At 43.3% G+C, this 22,596-nt stretch overlaps 1 protein-coding gene across 1 annotated transcript in view; it reads left to right on the plus strand.

The window, feature by feature from the left end:
• Window positions 1-22,441, plus strand: part of LOC128301962 (receptor-type tyrosine-protein phosphatase mu) — a 72,931-nt gene extending 50,490 nt beyond the window's left edge. Inside the window, exons 2-15 of the mRNA XM_053038649.1 lie at window positions 12,068-12,192; window positions 12,827-12,850; window positions 13,000-13,280; window positions 13,396-13,530; window positions 17,393-17,533; window positions 18,418-18,584; window positions 18,894-19,029; window positions 20,086-20,335; window positions 20,645-20,721; window positions 20,889-21,020; window positions 21,106-21,327; window positions 21,448-21,542; window positions 22,157-22,292; window positions 22,361-22,441. Of these exons, the coding sequence (XP_052894609.1) occupies window positions 12,068-12,192; window positions 12,827-12,850; window positions 13,000-13,280; window positions 13,396-13,530; window positions 17,393-17,533; window positions 18,418-18,584; window positions 18,894-19,029; window positions 20,086-20,335; window positions 20,645-20,721; window positions 20,889-21,020; window positions 21,106-21,327; window positions 21,448-21,542; window positions 22,157-22,292; window positions 22,361-22,441 (2,002 nt within the window). The remainder of the gene's footprint in view (window positions 1-12,067; window positions 12,193-12,826; window positions 12,851-12,999; window positions 13,281-13,395; window positions 13,531-17,392; window positions 17,534-18,417; window positions 18,585-18,893; window positions 19,030-20,085; window positions 20,336-20,644; window positions 20,722-20,888; window positions 21,021-21,105; window positions 21,328-21,447; window positions 21,543-22,156; window positions 22,293-22,360) is intronic.
• Window positions 22,442-22,596: the final 155 nt, after the last annotated feature.

The raw sequence follows: 22,596 nt of genomic DNA on the forward strand, positions 1-22,596 counted from the left end.
CCCTTCAAGTCGTCAGGATACCGTTTCGTTCCACGGTTTTCCACGTGCCCTTGGAACATGTGGCACCGAGGGTACCGCTTGTGGCGCGTGGATTCGTGAAGCGCATGCAAAGCAAAACCAAAGAGGTTTCTTACGCAGCACGAAATTGTAGACAATGTATCACAAGATTTTGAAACCGTTCTTTTATGCTTATCCTTATTGTTTCGCAGTTTTTTTGCGTTTGCCAGCGACTTAATAGCAACTAATAATTCATGCTGTAAAAGTAATGACAATCGTTCAGTTGAAGCCTCACAAATAAAAGGAAGAGTGCCCAAAAAATAACCATAATCATTTGACAACTCTCAGCGAGGTGGTAAAAAATCGCTTGCCTTACATTGATTTAGTGAAAGGAAAGTGCAAGATGTACACTCATCTTCACGTTCGCGCGTGTGTGTTAGGATGGGTTTGCGAAAAGCACTTTTCACGAGCCATTTTTATCACCCACCTTTTGAAGGGCATCCATCTACCTACCGCGATTTAGCACGTTTACGCCATTCACACACAGCCAGACATGCGAAATCCACGTCTTTTTCAAAAATTGGTCCAAACCAGTGGTCGGCAAAATATGTGTCGAAAATGATCCTTTCTATCCAGAGTTTGCTAAAATGTTACTGTAATTAAACTTTTTGGCTGGTTCATGAGAATATTTGAACAATTTCAAGACGTTGTTAAAATTATCTTGAGAACTCAGGAACCGCTGTATTCGGTTGTCGGGGTACCTTGAGTCCTTGTGCCATACTGCACTATGTCCCAAGAGATACACTCAGCCTTTTCTATACAGGACCAAGATGAAGTATCGAGTGGTAATCAATAATTTAACAGCTATTTTTGTGCATTTAATGAACACTTTTAATTGTAAATAATTCTGCAGCAATAATATACATACAAAAATAGAAAGATGGTGTTCCAATATGATAATCTTATTGAAACGATGGCTAACAACAACAAGAATCGGTGGAAACATAACGATTGAATAAACAGGAGATCATTTATTTAAAAAAAATGTTTATGCTGTTTATGTATGTTTATGTTTATTCTTGTTAATTTTCATGATATTTGGCTCATAACTCCAAAGAGTTTGCCGACCACTGGTCTAAACACAAAATGCGTTCACGGTAAAAGGAGATTTTCCACTGCTTTCATTTTCCGCAGAGGTTTAGCACATGCGAAAAAAAAACAGATAAGTCAAGATGTGCCCGTTCTCATTTCGCCACGTTCCGCTCGAGGTTTAATTGCACCGAGGCGCTTGGGTGTGTTTGACGGTAGTTTAATCGCCACCCACCGGTACTAGCGACGGAGAAAATTCGGTCACCATTTTCTAATCCGCTATTTTGCAGGCACACCGACCGGCAAAGGGAGGGAATTGGGAGGGATCGAGAAGTGGAGGAATTAATAAGATGAACGAAGAAGGGAAATAAGTCAGTCGTTTAGGGGCGACCATGTAGACCACGAACATAACTGCGCCTTGCATCGGGAAAGGGACTCGGACGGATGGATAGCTAGATTGCAGTGGTTGCAAGATTATTCTCAGCTTAATTACATCGCGTCCGTTCGCAATTTTCCTTGAATTTCACCTTAGCGCCTTTTGCCTAAATCCTAAATGCGGCCCAGGGCGAAAACGGCCGTCGTCGTCTGTTCCTTCATTTGGGCGGGTGGCATTTTAGCAAAGCCGTGTCGTACATGTGAATGCCAGAGACAGGCCGTCAAACGGAACAATGACAAACAAACCAAACGGGCAGCTTGGTTTGGTATGCTGCGTTTTTAATGTGTTCTTTCATGCTCGATGTATTTAATGGCTAATTCTTCCCACACCACAAACCCCAACCGGGAAAGGGGATTGGGAAAGTTTTTTTTCCCCACAATCACAACCACACTGTCGGGGGGTGGGTGTCATCTGATGAGCGAGAGTAATTAATTTCAACAGCCCGACAAGCGCTGAAGTGATCAGAAAACGCTGCATGGTCACTCAAACAGATCGTTCCATTTCCTTGTTTTGCTATCAATCGTCCTTGCTTGTGTACAGTTTTAATCGTCACTCGATCCGTTCGATGAGATAAACTTGCAGCGTAAACATTAAATACTCACCACTTACTCTACGGAGCGTTGGGTGCCTTGTTAGCTTCGATCGGTTTGATTTTCTGTTCTCATTCCTCCGCTTTATGCGGGAAAAAAGCGTTCGCAGCATGATCCATAAGAACTTGGATGGATGGAAAGCTGATGCAAGGCGATGAAAAAATAGCTCATTCCGATTTGCGTCCATACTCGGTGGCAGTTTTGTTGTTTATCAAGCGAATGAAAAACCTTCACACAAAAACCATTCAGACATTGGAAGTTTATTTCACCCGAGAGCAGGAAACCCTAACGGTTGCTCTACCAATTAACCGAACAGAAGACCTTCCCAGACATGCTCTAAAAGAAATGGTAGCCGACAAAGGTACAACACAATACACACCCCAACCGTCCGGCTGACCGGAAGGACCCGAAACAGGAAAGCAAATAAAATAATTGCGCGTTTCAAAACGAAAACAGATCCACTCGGGCAAAAGAATTCGGGAGGGATGATAAAGAAGAGCGCAATAATAAAAACATTCAATCCCAAGAGAAACATTGACGACGCCAAGGAATGACGTTTATTTACGTCGTGGATATTTACGATAAAAAATTTGGTCTTATTTTTCACTCATAACTAATATAAGCAAATTTGTTTTAAAGTAAAATATTTGCACAAAAATATTGCCAAAATACGAGGTCTTTAAAGGCTGTAATTTCAGATGAATGAATTATCAAACAAATTATTTCAATTCAAATTATTATCTATAAAAAAAGTATCGATATTTCATTTACGATTGCTTCAAAACAGTTGAACAATGCATTTATTCAATCAACATTGTAAAAATTTCATTTTTGTCCAAGCTTTTGCACGTTCTGCGCCCACTGTGCGTGGTAATTCGATCAGGCACACAGTACAAGTGCACCTTTTCTCTTGTGCCGCAACGCGCCTCGGTGGGTTTAATTAACGAATCATTTGTAAGTTTATTTCCCAGTTGAAAGTTATACTTGTTTATTGAAGCACCAGCGTTGCACCCAACAATTCAGCAACGAAACCCGAGAAAACTAGCAGAGCAAATGAAGCGAAAGCAAAGAAAAGAGAACTTCATAAAACCCTCCAAACCAAACAATGAGTCGCACAACAAAGCTTCAACAGTCTCTTAAATGGCTATCGTTTCAGAGTTTTGGTGCGGTGAAACTATTTCCGTTTTGAAAAATAACATTCTAAATGAATGAATTTGGCGAACGATACTCGTGGCATGGCATGGAAGTATTTAACAGTGAATGGAGGCCAACCACTATCAGAGGGATAATTTTGCAAGCGCTTTGCTACCATCCGCCCGGTTGAGGCATTTTTCCAACTGCAATAGTTTCGTTTCGGTGTTTTGTTTTAAATTAATGCACGGAGCTAACCGCTTGGGAGATGAATTTCACGATTCTTTGACCTGGGTCTGTGTATCTCCGGGAAGGTATGTCCGAAGCGAAATTATCAAAGTCCGTGTCGAAAAGGGAAGTGAGAGTGTACATCCCCACGCCCCAGAATGTCGTTTGAAGTTTTTGAGGCAAAACTGTGTTGGAACGGAAAACTTCACCGCATCCGTCTTGTTCATCCCTTCACAGGACGATGACCACGTGCCAGCGCTGTCCAACGAAAAGCTGTGATCTATCTCGCCCACCGACTAGAGGGTTGTTATGGTGTGTGTGTATTTTTTTTTACTTTAGTTTTCCTCATCATTTCCCCAACGCAACGCAACGGTTCTTCGTCAAACTTTTTGTCCTTCATCTTTCCGCAACCTCCCTCCCTCCCCGGTGCACACCCAAATTGTGTGATGGGCGTTTTTGGGTACACTCTTGGCACACGCCATTACGTTTTGCCCATCGTACGGCGAATAATGCTGATGGTGCAGGGAACAGCTTCCACAGGCCCGTTGGAAAATTGCCAATCATATCTCATGACTAATAGGGTCGTCGCTCGTTACCGGCAAAGTACCGAGCGTGTGTGTTTCGTGCCGCAGCACTGATATCGAAACCCATATTGTTCGCCCTTTTGCCGGAAACCGACTACCAGCTGGGAAGTTTCGTTCATGGTGGACGATTTTTTTTCGCCAGTTTCACAACGCCATTACACACATGTGCAGCACATATGTGAGCGTGAGTGTGTTTAAGTGTGCTTGCAAAATGAGGGACGAGTGGGACAGGGAGGGAGGGTTTTCAGAAGCGGAACCCGCCCCACTATCGTTTCCTTCCCTCTCTGATTCAACGTTTTGGTTCGCTTGTAATGATGATAAAATGTTTTCATTTCGAAAACTGATTCCCTCCAACACGGAACGGGCAATTCCGCACATCGAACCGTCGGTTGACGGGAGGGTCAGGTAATTGAAAGCACACGTGCTGCGGGGGTGGCGGAAAATAGGGGGAAAGCTTTTTGAGTTATTGAATTATGGATTTGGCGTTCACGCGACCAAAAGGCGAAAGGGAAGGGCAAGCTTTAAAGTGGGAAAATAAGAACACCCAAAACAGGTGAACGTTGCCCATCACTCAAAGCACCGGAGTCACAATCATCGAGAGCCGAGTCGTTAAAAATTGTCTTGTTAAAATTCATCAACCTAATGCGCTGGCCAGGCCGGTACCATATGTCAATTCAACCGCAAAAGGTCAGAAGGTTTAGCAAGAGAGAGCTTCGATGCGACGAAGCGCACCGTTTCCGTTTCCGGGAATAGATTCCTCATTCCACCCTAGCAGCCACCGAGGTGTGTGTGTATGCGTGATTTTTTGCGAAATGAAAAATTATCCACATTGCTTAACGGGAACTGGTTGAAGTACGGGTGTGGTCCGGAAATTGGGAAAATTAAATTTCCCCACACTGTGCTCTAGCTCGGTGTTCCGGTAGCTGCATAATAAACAGGAAACCGGTCGCATACGTACGTGTAAATCGTATGCAGCTTGTAGTTCACCCTGTTTTTTTTTGGTTATCCTGCTACTGCTACGACGATACAGCCCTCATTGCCTGGAGGATGCTGGAAGTAAATTAAGTTCAGCAGCAACCAGCACTACTCTACTTTGAATTCAGTGGTTCGCTTTCAAGCTCACTGCTGGAAATCATTTCCGATTCCAGCCCGTAATTAAGTATTATCATCGTTCATATTTCATGAGCATCATAATCATTACTATCCAGCGCTTGTACTTCAGCGCGATGCTTTTACTGCATCACCGCGGACCGGCGTTGTCTGTGCGCCTGCCAATGAACTATTACCAAGAAGTTTCTTTCACCCCCGGTTCGCTCTCTTCTTGCAAACCACTAGAACGTGCTGTGTTAATACAGGATGTTTCGGGTTAAATTTGACATGTTTACTTTTAAAAGAAAAGTTCGTGTAACAAGAAAAATAATAGTTGGAGACTATTTAGTTGAAACAATGAAGTCAGTTTATGTTGGCCTTGCCATGGGGATTGTGGCTTCAACTTGTTCGTGCTTGTTCTGAGGCAGGGTTTGAACTTGTGGTCAAAACTATCGGTGACTATTTTGAATAATTATTTTTTTAGTACTGTAATTCATCCCTCTTTTGACTTTATTTTTATCAATTAATGAAGAATGAATGAAACACTAAGAAGATATTCTTTTACCTTGCGCAACTTTCAAATTTATCACATGCACCCTGTATGTAATATCGCATTGCATTCGCTGCGTACCGTACACTGTCCTTGTTTATTTTCCTTTATGACCCTACAGCTTAAATCCTGTGAGCACAAGATACCGAGTCAGGGTACGAACAGAGACAGTGCGATGCGAAAAAGTAAAAAAAAATGTATCACCAAACAAACAAACAAAACAACAACATGGAGTGCTAGCTGTGAAATTAAAAATTAAAACGTGCAGCCCCATCCATCTTGTCGCTGGCCCGATGGCCGTGGTGGACGTTTCCTGTCCCCTTTTTGCTACGTGATGTATGGTGATGCAGAAAAGCCGCAAGGCACACTCACTCTTTCACTCCTATCACTATCGCCCACGGAACCGGAAATAGGGTGGCAACTCCGGCTAATAACATGGCTCGAGGTAAAGCGGGCAATGGAGGAATGGGTAAACATAAAATTGACAGCGTACAGAGCACACATGTACAGACGGGGGATCAGTGGAAGGTTGCCACCATTTTGGGGCACATGCAACAAATCAGGCTTGCAACACACCGAGTGCACGTATCCTGTAAACGCATCCAGCACCGGGAGAGAAATAAATTAACACAAATACAGGCGCACGACCCTGGTGCAAATTATCCCGGCACCAAGCATCATTCGGGGAAGGAAGCACCGCTTTTGGGTGGATATGTGTGGAAAAATAAATAATCTAAAGTTGGAAAATGGAGCCGGATGACGGATCATCCGGAATGGATGGCGGTATCCTTCAGGTCATTGCATCCTTTTTTTATTTTCATGTGTGAGTGTTCGGTGCGGCTGATTGAAGTAATGCGGATGATGCGTGCAGGTATTCGTAATGATTGAAGTGCTCGTACGCTGGTACCTGCGAAGCCGATCGTTCAAATGTATCGCTTTAATCGTAAGCCACCAGGCGCCTCCACTGAAACGTGCTTGAGTTTAATGCAGCCTTTTGTTTTGTGGCATCTGTATACAAAGAAGGATTATAAGCGTGTATTTCAATGAAAAAAAATACATTTTGTTTAAGTACTATTAGTACTTTTTGTTCTGCAAAAGGTTAATCGATTAATGTTGCAATGCAATAGTTAGTTCGGCCGCCATTTTTTAAATCACTTGAGTTAAATATTTTTGCTCTTTGTTATTAATAATAATACAAGAATATTCGTGATATTTTTTTACATTTTATCAACATTATGGCAATATTCTGCTCAAACGTATCAACTATCTATAAAATATAAAATATAATTATTGGAACAATTATTATTATAAAATTATTATAATAAAATATAATTATTGGTCAATTATTATGATTATAAAATATTTGTAAATATATAATATAATTATTGGAACGTATTTTGTATGCACTTTAGCAAACAGACAGATAATGCAGAAGAAAGTGTAGGGATGAACATGACAGTGTTGCCAAATTTCAATGTTCCCAATTACACATAATAAACTTGTAACATGATGACATATCATCCCAAAAGCAACAAATGTTTTTATGTCTCTAATACTTTATTTAAGCTTTCAAAAATCTTCAAAGTACCAAATTGATATAAAAACTCCATCCAGAACTCGTTCATGAAAGGATTTTATGCTGCTTACATCTTCGTAAATCAGTCACTTCTACCGAAGGATGCACCATAAGCAAACAAAGTGTTGAAGTAATTTTAAAGCACTGCTTAGGAAAACGTCGTCCGCATGCTTGCTCCTGAGGGGGAAGAATTCTGCAGCTCAGCAGGATTTTCATTTCAAAGCCTTCGACCCTTTCCGACTTCATCCGCAAAAATGCCGAAACGGCCAAATCTCCTGCCGGCGTATGTTTGCATTCGAATTCAAGAGAACTAAACACCGAGAATCCTCCACTGCTCCAGATGTTCGTCCAGCTGGTTTCCTTTACCATACAGAAATGCAGCCTTAAAAAGAAACCCGGGAAGCATGGCAATTCCGTTGTAAAGATGCTGTGCTGTAAAGCATTAAAGCTCTCCATCCGAGGCGGCTGCCGGCACTGCAGAAGATATGGACCGTAAACAAGGCAATGCCATGGCATCGGGTTTTCGTTTTCATGCAACACCAAAGCAACACCCCGGCCAACAATGTGATCATCTACCGGCCACTCCCTGTCTTTCACTCCACGCCGATGAGTGCTGGGCGTTCAAGTGCCTGTAAAACACTCCAGAGCAACGACATCATTAGTTTTAATGCGGTTAAATGCAGCATATAAAGCAGCATACAATCCACTGCTCAAGGCTGCCAGCGTAGGGTAGTTCGCATTCGGTGGCTGCTAGATTTACGTGACAATGGGTTACGATTCGAGTGGCTCCGAAGGTACGGTTGTAAGTTGAGCCATTAACTGCAGCCACTACAATATCATCAATCAAGTCCGGCAAGGGCGCTAGTATGCAATGGGTGTATTGTGCAAAAAAACATGAGTTGCTGTGGAAATCATTTGCAAACTAAGACGAAGAAGGTTGTATAAAGGTGAATATTAATGTTCTACACAATAATCAGAACTATTGTTCTATAAGCGCAGCAATTAGTGATCGTTTAATCTAATTCTTATTTGATGTTTCAGGTATGTCTTCCTTTTTAGAAGAATATTATTTAATACACTAGTATAAATCATAATTAGGAAAGGCCTCCTCATTTCGAAAATTATTATTTAATAGCTTTCATATCAACTATTAAACACTGACATTGCATCAATAAATCAAATAGACCCTACGCCACATGTTGAATGCATGTTTTATGATCAGTAACGCAACGATTATCTTCCAATGATTCCAGTTGCTCAAAAACACTCGGACATAAAACTTGCATTGATCGAAAACCAAAAGCTTCTCCCAATTTCGCGTGCAGTCGCTCAATGCGCTTAAGCACGATAGCAATCAAAATCGAATCCCATTACGCCGTGTTTATTATGAAATGGAAGAACACGGCGCTAAGGAGGTGATGAGCTTCTTTGGCAATTAATTCACTCCAATCCGGTGCGGTCTCGTTCTGTGGTTCTGAGAGCGAGAAAGCGTGCCAGACGACGATTTGCACCAGCGCAAAGTCGGTTGGTGTTGATGTTTTCCTCCCATTCGTAGATGCTTCAAAAGCATTAACCTTATCGCGCTTAGGGATAATACCGGGTGTAGCTTCCAGATCCAATCCCTCGGGCCAATGGGGAATGTTTATTGAACCGCAACGAAAAGCTAAGGCACGCTGTACTCCGACTGCACACGGACTGCTGATTGTTTTGCTTTCACTCAACTAACCGCAAACACTTCTCGTGATCGTGATTGGAAGCAGTCGGCACTGCTGTTGTCACTGGCATGCATGGAACTGGACCACTTGCCCTGATTATTGTCGTGTAAGCAAAACAATTAACGTGAGGGGAAATGAGGTTTGAAAGCTTACTGAGTTAATGCGATTTCGGTAACTTGCTATGCAGCATTTAAGAGCCGTATCTAACAATGAGGTTCACTAAGTATTGAAGTATACAGCATGCTAAAATTTTCTTTACTGTATATCATCAGAGTCATCCGAGCCATTCTAAAAATAAACGACATCTTGTTTCAATATTTTATGGAACTTCCCTTGTAACAGCCAAGAACCCGAGAAACTCACGTTCCGATCTCACGTCTAAGGAATGATTATGTTTCACTGCAATTAGCAAGACCATTTTTAGCACTTTGTCACCTGGCGCTTCTCGATAGGGAGTTATAGCACATTAGTGCAACGAGCAGCTGTTCATGCGCTACCATAATCGATAATTTATCATCATGCTTCAATGGCTCACGGTTGCTACGGAACCATTTCCAGCGGACCCAAAAAGTGATAATGGTGATGCAGACCGTACCGACTATCCGATGGGTATTGAGTGTTTACAGACATGTATTTGTGGATGTTTTTTTGCTTGTATTGTTCACCCTGCAGGATCTTTTCCCGTCACATTTTATCCATTTCCGATCTTTTCTGCTTGATGAGTGTTTGAGCTTTTGCTAAGTTTGCAGCTGAAAGGCTATTAATAATAATGAAGAAAGTCTTAAGCTCCGCCGCTTGTAATAGTGCCAGCAAGGTTGGGAAGCAAAACAATGCAGCTCCAAAGCAAAAAAATACACAGAAGCCCCGAAAGGGGGAAGAGTACGGCTAAGTTTACCCACTTACACACTCTCTCTTTCTCTCTATCACCGTGTAAGAAGGGTGAAGAAGTACTAAGAAATGTATTTGTTTTACAGTTTTCCGTTTGGTACGCTGGAGTGCCAACGCGAACCATTTGGACGCACTCGAAATAAGCTTCTTAAAGATGGCGAATCATCACCCGGCCACTCATTTCCATTATCAGCTGCTGAGAAAATCATGCAAAGTCGTTGCTCATCATTGAAACACGGCCACGAGCTTGTATTCTGTGCATTTTTCCGCCGTGTTCTGGTCACCGTGGTAAGGAACTTTGAATAAATTTTCGATTTTCCACTCGAGCTTAATAGACTCGACACGAACTGCTGCAGCGAGTGACGAGGGTGGGCAGCTGGTGTGGAATAAATAACAAGATTGAAAGAGTTAAATTCAACCGACCAGCCAAAAAGGGGAAAGTTCGTTCGAAGTTTGTGTTGGCGTTTCCAATTGAAAAACTGCCCACGAACAAACGGGCGCTAGCTTTATTATCATATTTGGTAGCATACAACCCCGCCTTCGAACAACGGCAGTTTGCTAATTTTCAACCCCCAGCCCGGTCTGTCCAAAATAGTCTAAACACTTTTACCTGAGCACGATCTGCACGTTCGAAAGTCGCAAAAAGTGTTCCTTCTCTCTCTATTTCCCTTTGTTTTTACTTCTCTCTGGTCACCCAGTTGTTGTCATGACATGCTTACCTTTACGTATTAAACCGCATGGAGACGCCCGGTGCCCCAAGAAGAATTTAGTGCAAATGGCAGCGCTAATTAATTGTCGCCTGATGTAGCCGATCGGTCATCGATCTATAAGGCACAAGTGATGGATGGTGAAATATTTATTTGTGAGAACACCAACAAAAAGGTAGACGCGCGGTGGATCAGTTCTGTTCTGGAAAAATCGAACCACAAACTTTCTTAACTTAATCACATTTAAAAGACGCAGAAGGAATGTCTAAAAACTTCAAGGAAATTGCTAAAAACTTGCTAAATGAACGTTTGTGCGTCTCGTATTCGCGAAAAGGATACTTGTGTCTGCTGGTGTTCTGAAGTTGGAGTTCTGAAAGTGAGCGCTAATCGGAAGCCTAGAACTTGTGAGCTCCGGTGATCGGTTCTCCAGTATTTTGGCATACATTTGCATAAGTTGCGAACAAGGTGAATAATTTTATGCAAAACTTCTTTTCAACCCTTACTCTCCATCGTGACTTCATTTTACAGTCCATTCCGAGCGCGATGGGTGAGAAATTGTGAGCAATCGACCAGCACACAGTAAACGTAGACGACTTTCAGTTCCACACTCGTAAGCGATCGATGTGATAGTGCGACTCCCTATGAGTGTAATGTGTATGTATGTATGTATGTGTGTATGTGACCGGTAAAATGTTAATTTCTATTCCACCCGGTATGGTCGTTCCATCCGATGCAGTCATCGTGAGGGGCGGTAGGTGGAATCGTGCTTTATTGCTCGCTGATATTACGTTATCCTCCGTTATCTGTTGCTTGTGTAGATCTTAGTTGCTTCTTCCCTTATACACACCCACCCAAAACCCATACACTTGCCTGATTGTTTGGCAGTAATCAATCAAGCGTTTCAGATCCAAATCTCATCATCATCGGTACGCAAACCCACAGTGCGCAACCACCCAGACCGACCCGGCTGCAACAGTGTCCGCAGCTCAGTATCTTTGCCCCCAATCGAACTGCAACCGTTCCGGACACACCCAGCACGGTGGGCGAATATTTATTCAACGTCATGCTCGTAATGACTACGGGTAGAAATTTGTTTGCACAATTCGATCCGGGTGGCTGTGGCCCGGCCGAATGATGAAAGTTTGCAATCTCCCTCGTTCGTGACTTCAATTTGTTACGCCCGCACTGGATTGGGGTGAGGGCGGCACTTCTCATCCATCATCGCGGCGAAAGGACAATGACGGGCAATTGACAAAATAATCAACGTCTGTAAGGAATAATTTAAGACGCAGCGGCATGTTCTATCAATTGGTTTCGATCGTGCAAAACCGTGTTACAGAAACGGGCCGGTTAATATCAATAAATTATCCCCGACCATTGCAAGTGATTTATTACACGCCGTTTCAAGGGGCATCCCGAGAAAGTTTGTTAAATGTTTAATAACATTACCCTTTTTCTCTTTTTCTTCTCTTTGTCTCCTTACTCAGGTCTACCACACGCTATGCCGACCTAGAGAAACCCAAGAAGAAAAAGACACTCAGTTCGACGAGTTTAGTTTCGATACCCAACACCATAAAGTTAAGCATGTTAAATAGCGGTTTGCTGTCACTAGGTAAGCGTGATCAGATTTCTTTAAATTTCCCTCCCAAAAAAAAAGCGACACATTCTCTCCACGGGCAATAGACCGAGTTGAGGATAAATTTCCCAAAACAAAAAAGAACACAGCTGTGCACCAGAATGCCATAACGATAAAGTAATGAACGACGATCTTCCACCGATTCGCGATGGAAATGAAATACACTAACGATCACTATATAGCCGAGGTAGCGAATGAAGAAGGGTTCAGGAAACCGCTTCACAGTTTCTGCACTTCAAAAGTAATCTCAATCCAATTAATAATGGTCGCCTTACTTTATGAACAACTTGCAAGTGGCCACCGTGCTCGCCAAGCTGCACGTTTCTTTATGCAAGTTTCAGCGGACGGTCGGGGAAAAATGGACACACACACATATACACTTAATCGCCACTTTGAACGTCGTATATTAACGATGCCATTCTTCAAGCACAACTAATGGAGCACTGTTGGGAGGTAATGGGAAAGAACCGGTTGGGCGAGAATGTGTCGCAATGAGCTTTGCGATGGGAAAAGTTCCGCAGTGGGGCGCAGTTGTTAGTAATCTAATTTCTTCACTCCATTTTAATTCCGGTTTCCGGTGTTTTTTTTCTTTATCGCCCATTATTTGCAGATAAAGTAAAACTATCCGCACGAGGTAAGTGTTTGTAGTTCGGGCTTAATCCGTTCCGCGTGCTCGAGGATCAAAGCAACAAAAAAAGCACCACCGCGCACAGTCATTAACGATACATCACCGGAAACGCTGTTGCCCATTTTATTCTGTTGTTCTTGTTGCTATTATTGCAGATGAGAAAAACCCACTATCGCAGACGATGCCCGACAAACCGACCGAACTGCGACACTTTGCGAAGCTGTGCGAACAGCGGCGCAAGTTTCCGATACTGTACAAGCTCGAATTCCAGACGGCTGTGAAGGTTGAAACCAACTCGTGCAAGCACGCCCTGCGCAAAGCCAATGCACTCAAGAACCAGAACCCCAAATGCATTCCATACGATTACAATAGGGTTGTTTTAGACAAGTACGACAACACACCGGACTCGGACTACATCAATGCGTCGTACGTGGATGTAAGCACGCACCGCTGTTGTGATTTAACTGTGTCACTTTGTGTCGTTTGGTGTTTGGTCCGTGGAAGTTTCCTTATTAAGTGATGCCCCTTTTCCGTCTCTCCTCTATCGCCAGAGTTTACTTAAGCCAAACGCGTATATCGTAACGCAGGGACCAACGGAGGATACGGTGCTAGATTTTTGGAGGATGGTATGGCAAGAGAACTGTAGCGCTATTGTGATGCTTACGAAGACGTTCGACTTTACTAAGGTAAGTTGTTGAAGTTCTCTAGATACTAAGGAGTTGAAGTTTCCATATAGTACCCCAAAGGGCATCTCGGCACATGAAAGGACTACGTCAAAATCCCATCCAGACCATTCTCTCTTAGCAATTACTTTGTAAAATAAGTCAATAGGTCCTTACAATAGGACAGGACTCGAGTAATCTGAATCGGTCACAAACTTTCACTTGATTTCTGAATCAAGATCTTCGCCCATGAGCCCTCTATGATCTAAAACTGAACTGTATTTAGAGATAATCGTAGAAACGGAGCACTTAAAGTGAGATATTTAAGGGAGGGCCCATGTTACATTTACTCTGAGAGAGATTTAAAACGAAGAATAATTATTCCACAAATGAAAGTCAACTGAAGGTAGCAGGACGTCGAATTTTAATGCAGGTTATTCTTAAATTAAGGATCCTCCACAGTCGTTCAGTTCACTTATAAGAAGCTCCAACTCTGCATCTGTCCGTAACACACGCAAAGTGATGTCAAATATTTCTCCACACATAATCCCATCGTATGTCATCGTGTTATTCATAATCTTCGCCCATAAACGTGACACCTTATCGTCTTCCAACCTACCAAACAAAACAAAAAATCTGACAATTCTGACTGTGATTTTTTTCCACCAAAAATGCAAATATAAAACTCCCATCCCATCCCGATTACCATTCCCACTTGACCAAGGCAACCAAGCCGTACAGCACACCCTCTTCACATGATTTTATTGCCGCGCCGTTTGTAGCATTGCTCCAGCAGGAGGTAAAAAAAGCTTAATTCGATAAATTCACTCCACCTAAAACGCGGCAAACGATCCACGCTCAAACAAATGGTGCCCGCAGCGCAACTTTTAAATTGCAATCCATCGTCAATCATTTCGTGGATTTAGTAGCAGAACGCTTCTGGTACTGTTTCCCGCGGTATGCCGTTTGCGCACTTCATTGTTCTGAGTATTGGAATGATGGTGCTTTACGCCATGTTTCGTATTCCAACCGGTCCATCGCTTTTCACCTCCAATATTCCTAGCCGAGGGATTTTTTTTTCGGGTGCGTTTTGTCTGCCTTTCCTGTGTGTTCCGTTTCTCGGGGAAATGAACGTGCTTTTACAAAGTTTATGCGATCGAAACCAAAGAAAGAAAAATAGGAGGAAAAGCACAGTGGAAATTCATTCAACCACTGAAAATATTTTTCTTCCCACCTTCTTATAAACCGATTTTCCAAATGTGTATTTTATGTGCGCAAATCGTTCTCAGGTTGGGATTGTTCCACTTTTTTCCCACTTTGGCCACCCCTGGAGAGTAACATCCCGCCCCTCGACTATCGATTTCATAGACATCATCGCCATGGTGGTGAAGCATAAATTTAAGCGAAATAAAAAACGAAAGCCACCCAGCCAACACTTCCTTATGCTGCTACCGTCCCGGGTGTTTACCATCCATCCAGCTATTATTTTATGTCCCCAGACATTCCTTTTCCATTACCGTGTCATCCGGGCGGATCCGAGAACGTTCCGGTGCTGCTTTGTTTCTGCCAGTTTCGCTATCAATTCTGGCGTAAAAATGGGAATTTGCCGAAGGTATTTACACATGGCTCGCGTGTGGTTTGGTTTTTGCGGTAAAAGGCGCGATCGTTGCGTTGCGCTCGTTGAGAGTAACAATCATCCGCCGAATACCGTTCAAAACTGCTCACATCAGCCATCGCGCAGCGTATTGATGATAGAGCTGATTTGAGGAGCGGGTTGGAAAAAATGCGAATATTGCACCATTTTCGAAGCTTTGGTAGAATTAGTACAGAAATTGGAAAACGAAACACCGGGTACGGAACGGTTTGTACCGTTTTATGCTGACAAATCATTAAAGGATCAAGAATGGAATGATAATAAAACAAAAAAAAAAACGCAGTTCCATTACTGCAACCGAAGTGAAGAAAATCAAAAATGAGCTAAGAGAGTAGGAACATAATAGAAAAAAAATCTGGCGAAGAGAACTCTACCGTTTTATAGCGCAAAAAGCTTCCACACTTCAAACCGGCATCGTAACTAGCGCACTCGCTTTAATGAACTTTTCACTCAAACACGCGTTCCCGGCCATTAATTCCAGCTGTCTCCATTTTCGTGCCTCATTGCACGTCTCGCGACGTTTCCCACTAATGCGATTGTTGTGTAAATTAATGTATTCATCTTCTATTTGTACAACGGAGCCTCGCAATCGTTTTTCCATCGATCGCCCTTTCTGCTCCGTTAGCGTTAGCCACCACCCCCGAACGTTCCCACCCACAAACACACCCGAATGGTAATGATTGGCCGCTAACAAGTGCCTACTTTTATTTACTGATAAAAACCACCACCATTCACCTCCTTTTGTGCTGCTGCTGAAGCACATCACCCACTGCACTGGGGCGGTTAGTCTCGTGCGGGGAAAATACAATTTTAGCCGGACGAAACTTTCCATTCCAATTTCCATTAAATCCACCATAACTCAGCTGCAACTGCGCGCGTCTGCTGTGAACAGTTTTTAGCGACGTAGCGCTGTTAACGATCGGGTGGGAAAGTTGGTACTGCCCATGGTTATGTTTTATTTTCTCCTCTCTTTTCCTGCTTTATTCTATTCTGATTACATCCCATTTTTTTGTGTTCCGTAATATATTTACCTTGTTTGTCTTTAAAAACTGTTATTTCATTTCTTTTACAGTCATTCTATTTTTCCTTTGTGTCTCTTAACTGTCCCTCTATGCTAGCGTGTTTATTTTTACTTAAAAACACGATTTTCCTATTTCCGGGTTTCACCTTCGTGACTAGACACTATTTGTTGGCACAAAATGCACACGAGTTTGATTACTTGCATTACAAGTTTTTCCCCACTGTCCCGTTCGTTTCTTTTGTGCACTTTCTTTTTTTTTCAAACCCCATTGAACCACCTTACATGACCATCCCCATTTTGTTAAAGTTTATCTTTTTACCGCTGCTTTGTTTTGTACCTTTCTGGTCGTCGCTTTCGCTAACGAGCTTCATCAGAATCACCCATAATCATCGTTATAATCAATGTTCAAACTTTTTCATACACTTTCTTATCCCGCACTCTCGCAGTAATGTGTTCTTTTTTTGTCTACTTTTTGCTCAGAATCACTTCAATTTCGAAGTATGCTAACGCGGAAAAGTGGACGTAATAAAGTTTGGCGTGAAAAAGATCTGTTAAAGCATCGAGCGATGCGGAAGTATAGAAAGACGTTTCGTATAAGTTGATCAATTGGACCCGTTTCTTGAAGAAGAGTAAACAAATAAACTAACCATGCGTCAAGTAGATGTGTTTCGGCAACACGAATTATGTTTACATGGTCATCAAGGTTCGAATGATGCTACTTTTTGTAGTAAAATGTTAGCAAGCTTTGCTAAAAGAGATCAATTTTGACGAAGAGATATCGTGAAAGTGTCAAAAACCTGTATTTCTTCGATCGATTAAGTAATATGATTCCGATTGTTTCCAAAGAGTTCTGGACGGTTTCAATCGAACCTATCTTCCGGAACTGGTTCAGAAATTTTCCGCCAGAGTCCAGCACTAAGGTTAACATATGACTACTACCCTCGTCTCTCTTCTTGGCGTAACAGACTACTTAGGACATGCCTGTTCCATTTCTGGTTTACTAGACTTATTTTGCCACCTAGCCGGATAGTCAGTCTTTGCTACTGATCCGGATGGGATTTTGGTCCGGTCCGTTCGTGTAAAAACCAACCCTGCTACCATCATGTCACGGGGCCGCCCTAATACCTAATAATGATGAACTGTAATAACCCATTAAATTTAAAAAAAAAAAAACAAAATCTCTCTTTTTCTCTTTCGTTTTCGTGGTTTAGGTTATGTGTGTTCAGTACTGGCCACCGAACAAGGAGAAGGAAGAAATCTACGGCGATATGCACATCACGATACAGTCCGAGGAGGAGCTAGCCAATTTTCACATAAGAACGTTTAGGCTGTTTAAACTCAATAAAGATAACGTAAGTAGCCAGTTGCCGTACGCTTTGATCTTAATTAGGGTGTTAAAATGGTACGAATCACTCGTCTCCCGCTTATGTGCTGTTTGCTGCTGAGCAGGAATATTACGCTCTGGTTGATATATAAAATGGCGTGTCTTTTTTCCCCCCAATGTGATCCCCTTCTTCCCCCACGTGGCACAATGGGACGATGGCCCAACTTTTCCAAAGACAAACAACATGAGGTTCTCTGCGGTCTTGACATAAAGCAAACGCGACGACATATTTAAGCTGCACATGTACCGTCCATTCGTCGACTTTTCTGCCAACACTTCTGCTGCCTGCTGGTGTTTCAGGCAAATGTGGAAGCCTCCCTGCTGGTGTGGGGTCCTGCCAGCCCACCATAATGGATAACCTGCCGCGTACCAAACGAAGGAGGAGGAAAAACGAACGTTCTGGTACACGTGTTCCGATGTGGCCGCGTCATGCCTCCGTACTGCAGTTTGCGACCGACTCCCGGCATAGTGCACATTTTATTTTACACGTTTCGCTCATTAACCGTGAGATGAATGGGACAATTACACTAAGCAATGTTTACATTCCACTTCTACCCACGGGTTCACCGGGTCTGCCGAAAAGTTTCTCCCTGTCTCCCGGTCTGCTTAGCCCACTGCGTTCCTGCGGGGGTTTCGGGGTTTGTGGGATGAAACCGTCCCGGGAAAAATGTGCATTTTCTAACAGCTTACCCAACCTGCTTTCGGGGAGAGAAAAACCATCATGTACATGTGTTTTGTTTTATGTGCCAGACGGAGGGAACATCGGGCTCGGGGGAAATGTTTTTTTTCTCCCCCCGAAGCTATTCTTTTACTCTACTCATTTTCTTTCCTTTCATTCCTGCGCGCTTACAGGTAGTTGCCGAGGAGCGATTTTTACTACAGTTTCACTACACCGAATGGCATTCACATACCTGCCCTTTTTCCAATGCAATTCTCGAGTTCCGCCGGCGGGTGCGCGCCGTCGTCGGGACAATCATCAAAGCGAACAGCAGGATCGGTCCGATGCTGGTACACTGCAAGTAAGTAGAGCGAGCCGAGCGTACCATGCGTTCCGGTAGAGGTTGGTTGAAAAGTTTCTTCAAATGGTGTATGATATTTGTCGACCTGCTTTTGAACCCGTTTGGGAAGGTTTCTCATGTAAAGATAGTTACACCTTACGATAAACAATTCAATCTTCCGTGGTTTGCATGCTAAGAGAAAGCCCAGGAAGAGAATGTTTAGGTTGGGCTTGTTGTTCGGCTTGTTGTCGCCTTAAAGTTTGACCAATATTTATTTTCCATTCTTGTTCTTTGTTTCTTCGCCATTTTTCGCCATTCTCCGAACGACAGTGACGGTGGTGGACGATCGGGCGTGTATTTAGCGATCGATGCCAACATGGAGCTGGCCGAAGAGGAAGACTCGTTTCACGTGTTCGGCTACCTGAAGAAGCTACGCCAGTCGAGGAAAGGCCTTATAGAAAACGTGGTAAGTACTTGCTGACGGTGTTCAGCTTCTGCTCGTCTGTTACGCATTAGACCTCACAACTAATCATCCGAGTATGATCGGCGGTACGCTACAGTGAGCTTTCATTTCCGTCTCGGTTGTCTATTTCTGTTTCTGGAGCAAAAGATGCCACTGGTGAAGATGTGAAGCCCGCAACAAACAGCAGCACACTTTGCATATGCTAATGAAAGTGCATGCTGTATGCAACGCTTTTCTGCATTGTACTACGCCGAAAACAAATCAATTTTGCTTTCGCTTCCGTTTGACATTTCAATATTGACCCTGCGGGTGTTGTTACGGCGTGCGGATGCGGCGACATTTTGCAGCTGGTGTTTAAATATTTCATTTATCACTTTTCCGCTCGATAGCGTCCGCGCTCTTCGGCAATGGCACAATTCAATTACTGCAACAAACTGCAGTCAGGTTTTCCTTTTTTTGTTGTTTGTTTTGGTTGATTTTTTTTTACTTTCTCCTCCACGCCATTACTGAAATGTATTCCATTCCACGATGATGATGGACCGGTGATGGTATTTTTGCTTCCGCTCCGTTAGACCCGTTGGTTGTGGCATTCATTTTCCGAATTGATTTGGACGCTCGGTTTGCCGAATGATCAATGGATGGGGAAATGGATGAAAATGTAATACTGTCTCTCGGTTTGGCAAATTGATTGGCGAGGGTAAATTAATGTGACCTTTATTGATTTTTATTGCATTTCTACGTGGAGTTGAAGTATTTTACTGATTGATAATAATGATTATGTCCATTAAAAGTTTATTAACATTAATTTAATATTGTACGAATAGGAGGGTTGGGGTTGCATCATTTCATAAGCAACCCTACTTTGCTAAGGAACATCGAAGAGAATTTATTTACATAAATTCCACTTTAAACTCATTGAGATTCCGTAGTGCACACAGTACGGTAGTAGAAATCGTCCAAATTATCGTGAAACTGTCACCCACCGTATGCAGATCTAAATGCTCCCTTGCGGTCGATAACATCTTACCGGTGTGGTTGTATTCTTCACACTCTTTCAAGGACCAATACAAATTCGTATACGACACGCTGGAGGAGTTCATTATCTGCGGCAATTCGTGGTTTCCGGTGAAGGAGCTGTCGCAGCGATTGAAGGAGAAAAGCCTGAAGGATCCGCTCACCAAGATGAACTCGTACCAGCGGGAGTATGCCCAGATCTGCAAGCAGACGCCCCGCTTCACCATCGGTGACTGTGCCGGTGGCCATCGGGGTGACAATCGGGAAAAGAACCGCGACGTCCTTTGCGTACCACGTAAGTATGCTGCCGGTACCGGAACACGGCGCACTGCGCGAATGAAATGAAGGAGGAAGAGAAAAAAACGAAGCTTAATTCAATTATCAACAATGACACAAACCTCGTAACAGCAGCGTTGATGCTAATGATTTTTCTTTTCGCGCGCGTTCTGCTCTTTTGTTTTGTCCCCCATGCCCGCCTGTGTCGTGTTGGTGCTGGTGTTGGTCTCCGGTGGATATCTTGGGCGTGCCATGGCGTTCTTCAATGTCACCGTCGTTGTGGGCTGGAAAATAAAATGCAAACAAAAAATACCCACCAACTAAACAGCTGACAACTTCCGTCCTTACCTTAGCTCGTTTCAGGGAAATTCATTTACCGACTACATTAACGCCGTGTTCGTTGACGTAAGTACACTCCGCCGTACGGAACACAGCCGTGCAGGCGAAACAATCCCGTGTCGTCGTCTGTTACCACCTTTCGACACGTTCAATTTCCCACCTTTTCGTTTTTTGGGAGGGGAAAGTCGGTTGCCTAAATATATTACATACATTTATGCATCTTACCACCACAGGGCTACACGAAACCGCGCGAGTACATCGTCACGGAATGGCCCCTCCAGAAGACGTGCGGTGAATTCTGGTCCCTCGTTTACGATCACGAATGTGCTGCCGTCGTCGTGCTTTGCCAGCCGCCTCACAACTCGGTAAGAAGCTTCAACATCCACACACCGCATGTAGCGGGTTTTTTTCACAAGCAACCGGCACGCTTTTTCCATTCCATTCCACCAGCAACAATATCCCGCCTTCTGGCCCGAGGGTCGCCACTCGAAAAAGTACGGACCGGTGTTTACCATCGATCACATCTCGCACCAGCACTATTCCAACATCAAGTCGTGGATCTTCCGGATCAACAAGAAGGTCATCTCGCTGACGGAGCTGATGGCGGGCGTGAAAGCACCCCCGAGAACGGTGCAACTCTTCCAGCTTACCTGTTGGCCGATGGGTCATAAGGTAGGGCGCGACTACCGTACCACCATCCACCACCAGCGCGTCCATTGCGGTGCAGATAATAATCTTCCTTTTTTTTTGTTGTGCCGGACGCCATTCCGGCGTGGTTTGCCACCATTGCAGGTACCGACGTCGACGAACTCGCTGGTCGAGCTGATGAATATGGTCGAACGTTGGAGACAAAAAACGGACTACGGTCCCGTCTGTGTCGTGTCACCGTAAGTAACAGCCTTTATCGGCCCCTAAACTTCAATATGAACAGCCCTCCCTCTTATATTCCCTATGGTCGATTGTAACATTGGTGATTCGTTTTTTTGTAGTAGTGAACCTCTGTCCGCTTTGAAATGGAGTTTTAATTAAAACCTTTGGTTCTTTAAACCCATTCCGAACCAACAATAACCGAACAAAACTATCACTTTTTGTCGCCATTTTTTTTGTGAGTTTCTACGTTTTCCTGCACAAAGTTCTTGTAGTAGAGGTACTGTTGGGCTGAACTCTGAACGTGTGCAGAAATGTGAAAAAGGGCAAGTACCGAATTAATTGAAATCGATTGTGCTCATGTGGGTCGTTGGAACCGGTTCTCAAAAAGTTTGTATTTCTTTTTTGTAATCACGGAAAATGGTCTCTATAGTTGATTTGAAAGTTTATTTTCTTTTTCATATGTATTTAAAATCTACATCATTTAACAGTAGGCATTTTTATGACACCAGATAGCATAATTAATTTTAGGTTTTGAATTTAAACGAGGAACGTTTTGCTCCACATTGGTTTGGTAGGAATAGGGTGTGACAGCTTTGTTTACCACTCTTATCCACTTATCCTTTCCTTCTAGTGATGGCCGTAGCCGTGCCGGTGTGTACTGTGCGGCCAATGCCTGTATAGAGCAGGTCATCCAGCATGGGGAAGTGGACGTGTTTCAGGCTGTGAAAACTGTGCGAAGGCATCGACCACAACTCGTCGATAACATGGTACCTTCCTTCCTACCTAATGTTGTGTTTCACATTATAACATCTCCCTATAATTCCATCATTTACAGACTGAATACAAGTACTGCTATGATCTGGTGCTGCACTACGTGTTGCACTACCTGAATAAAGACTTGAAAGAAAAGAAGTGAGAAAGCGATTTACACGATGATCTGTGGTGAGTTGAATGAGTAGGTGTACTGCCAACAACCGTTCAGTGTCTAATGCGCACATCTTCATTCCCTGTACTTGCAGGTTTATTGAATTTGGACGAGGGAAAAGCATCCCGCTTACGCCCGAGTACTCA

Source organism: Anopheles moucheti, chromosome 3 (assembly GCF_943734755.1).
Source record: "Anopheles moucheti chromosome 3, idAnoMoucSN_F20_07, whole genome shotgun sequence".
NCBI classification, from domain to species: Eukaryota; Metazoa; Arthropoda; class Insecta; order Diptera; family Culicidae; genus Anopheles; species Anopheles moucheti.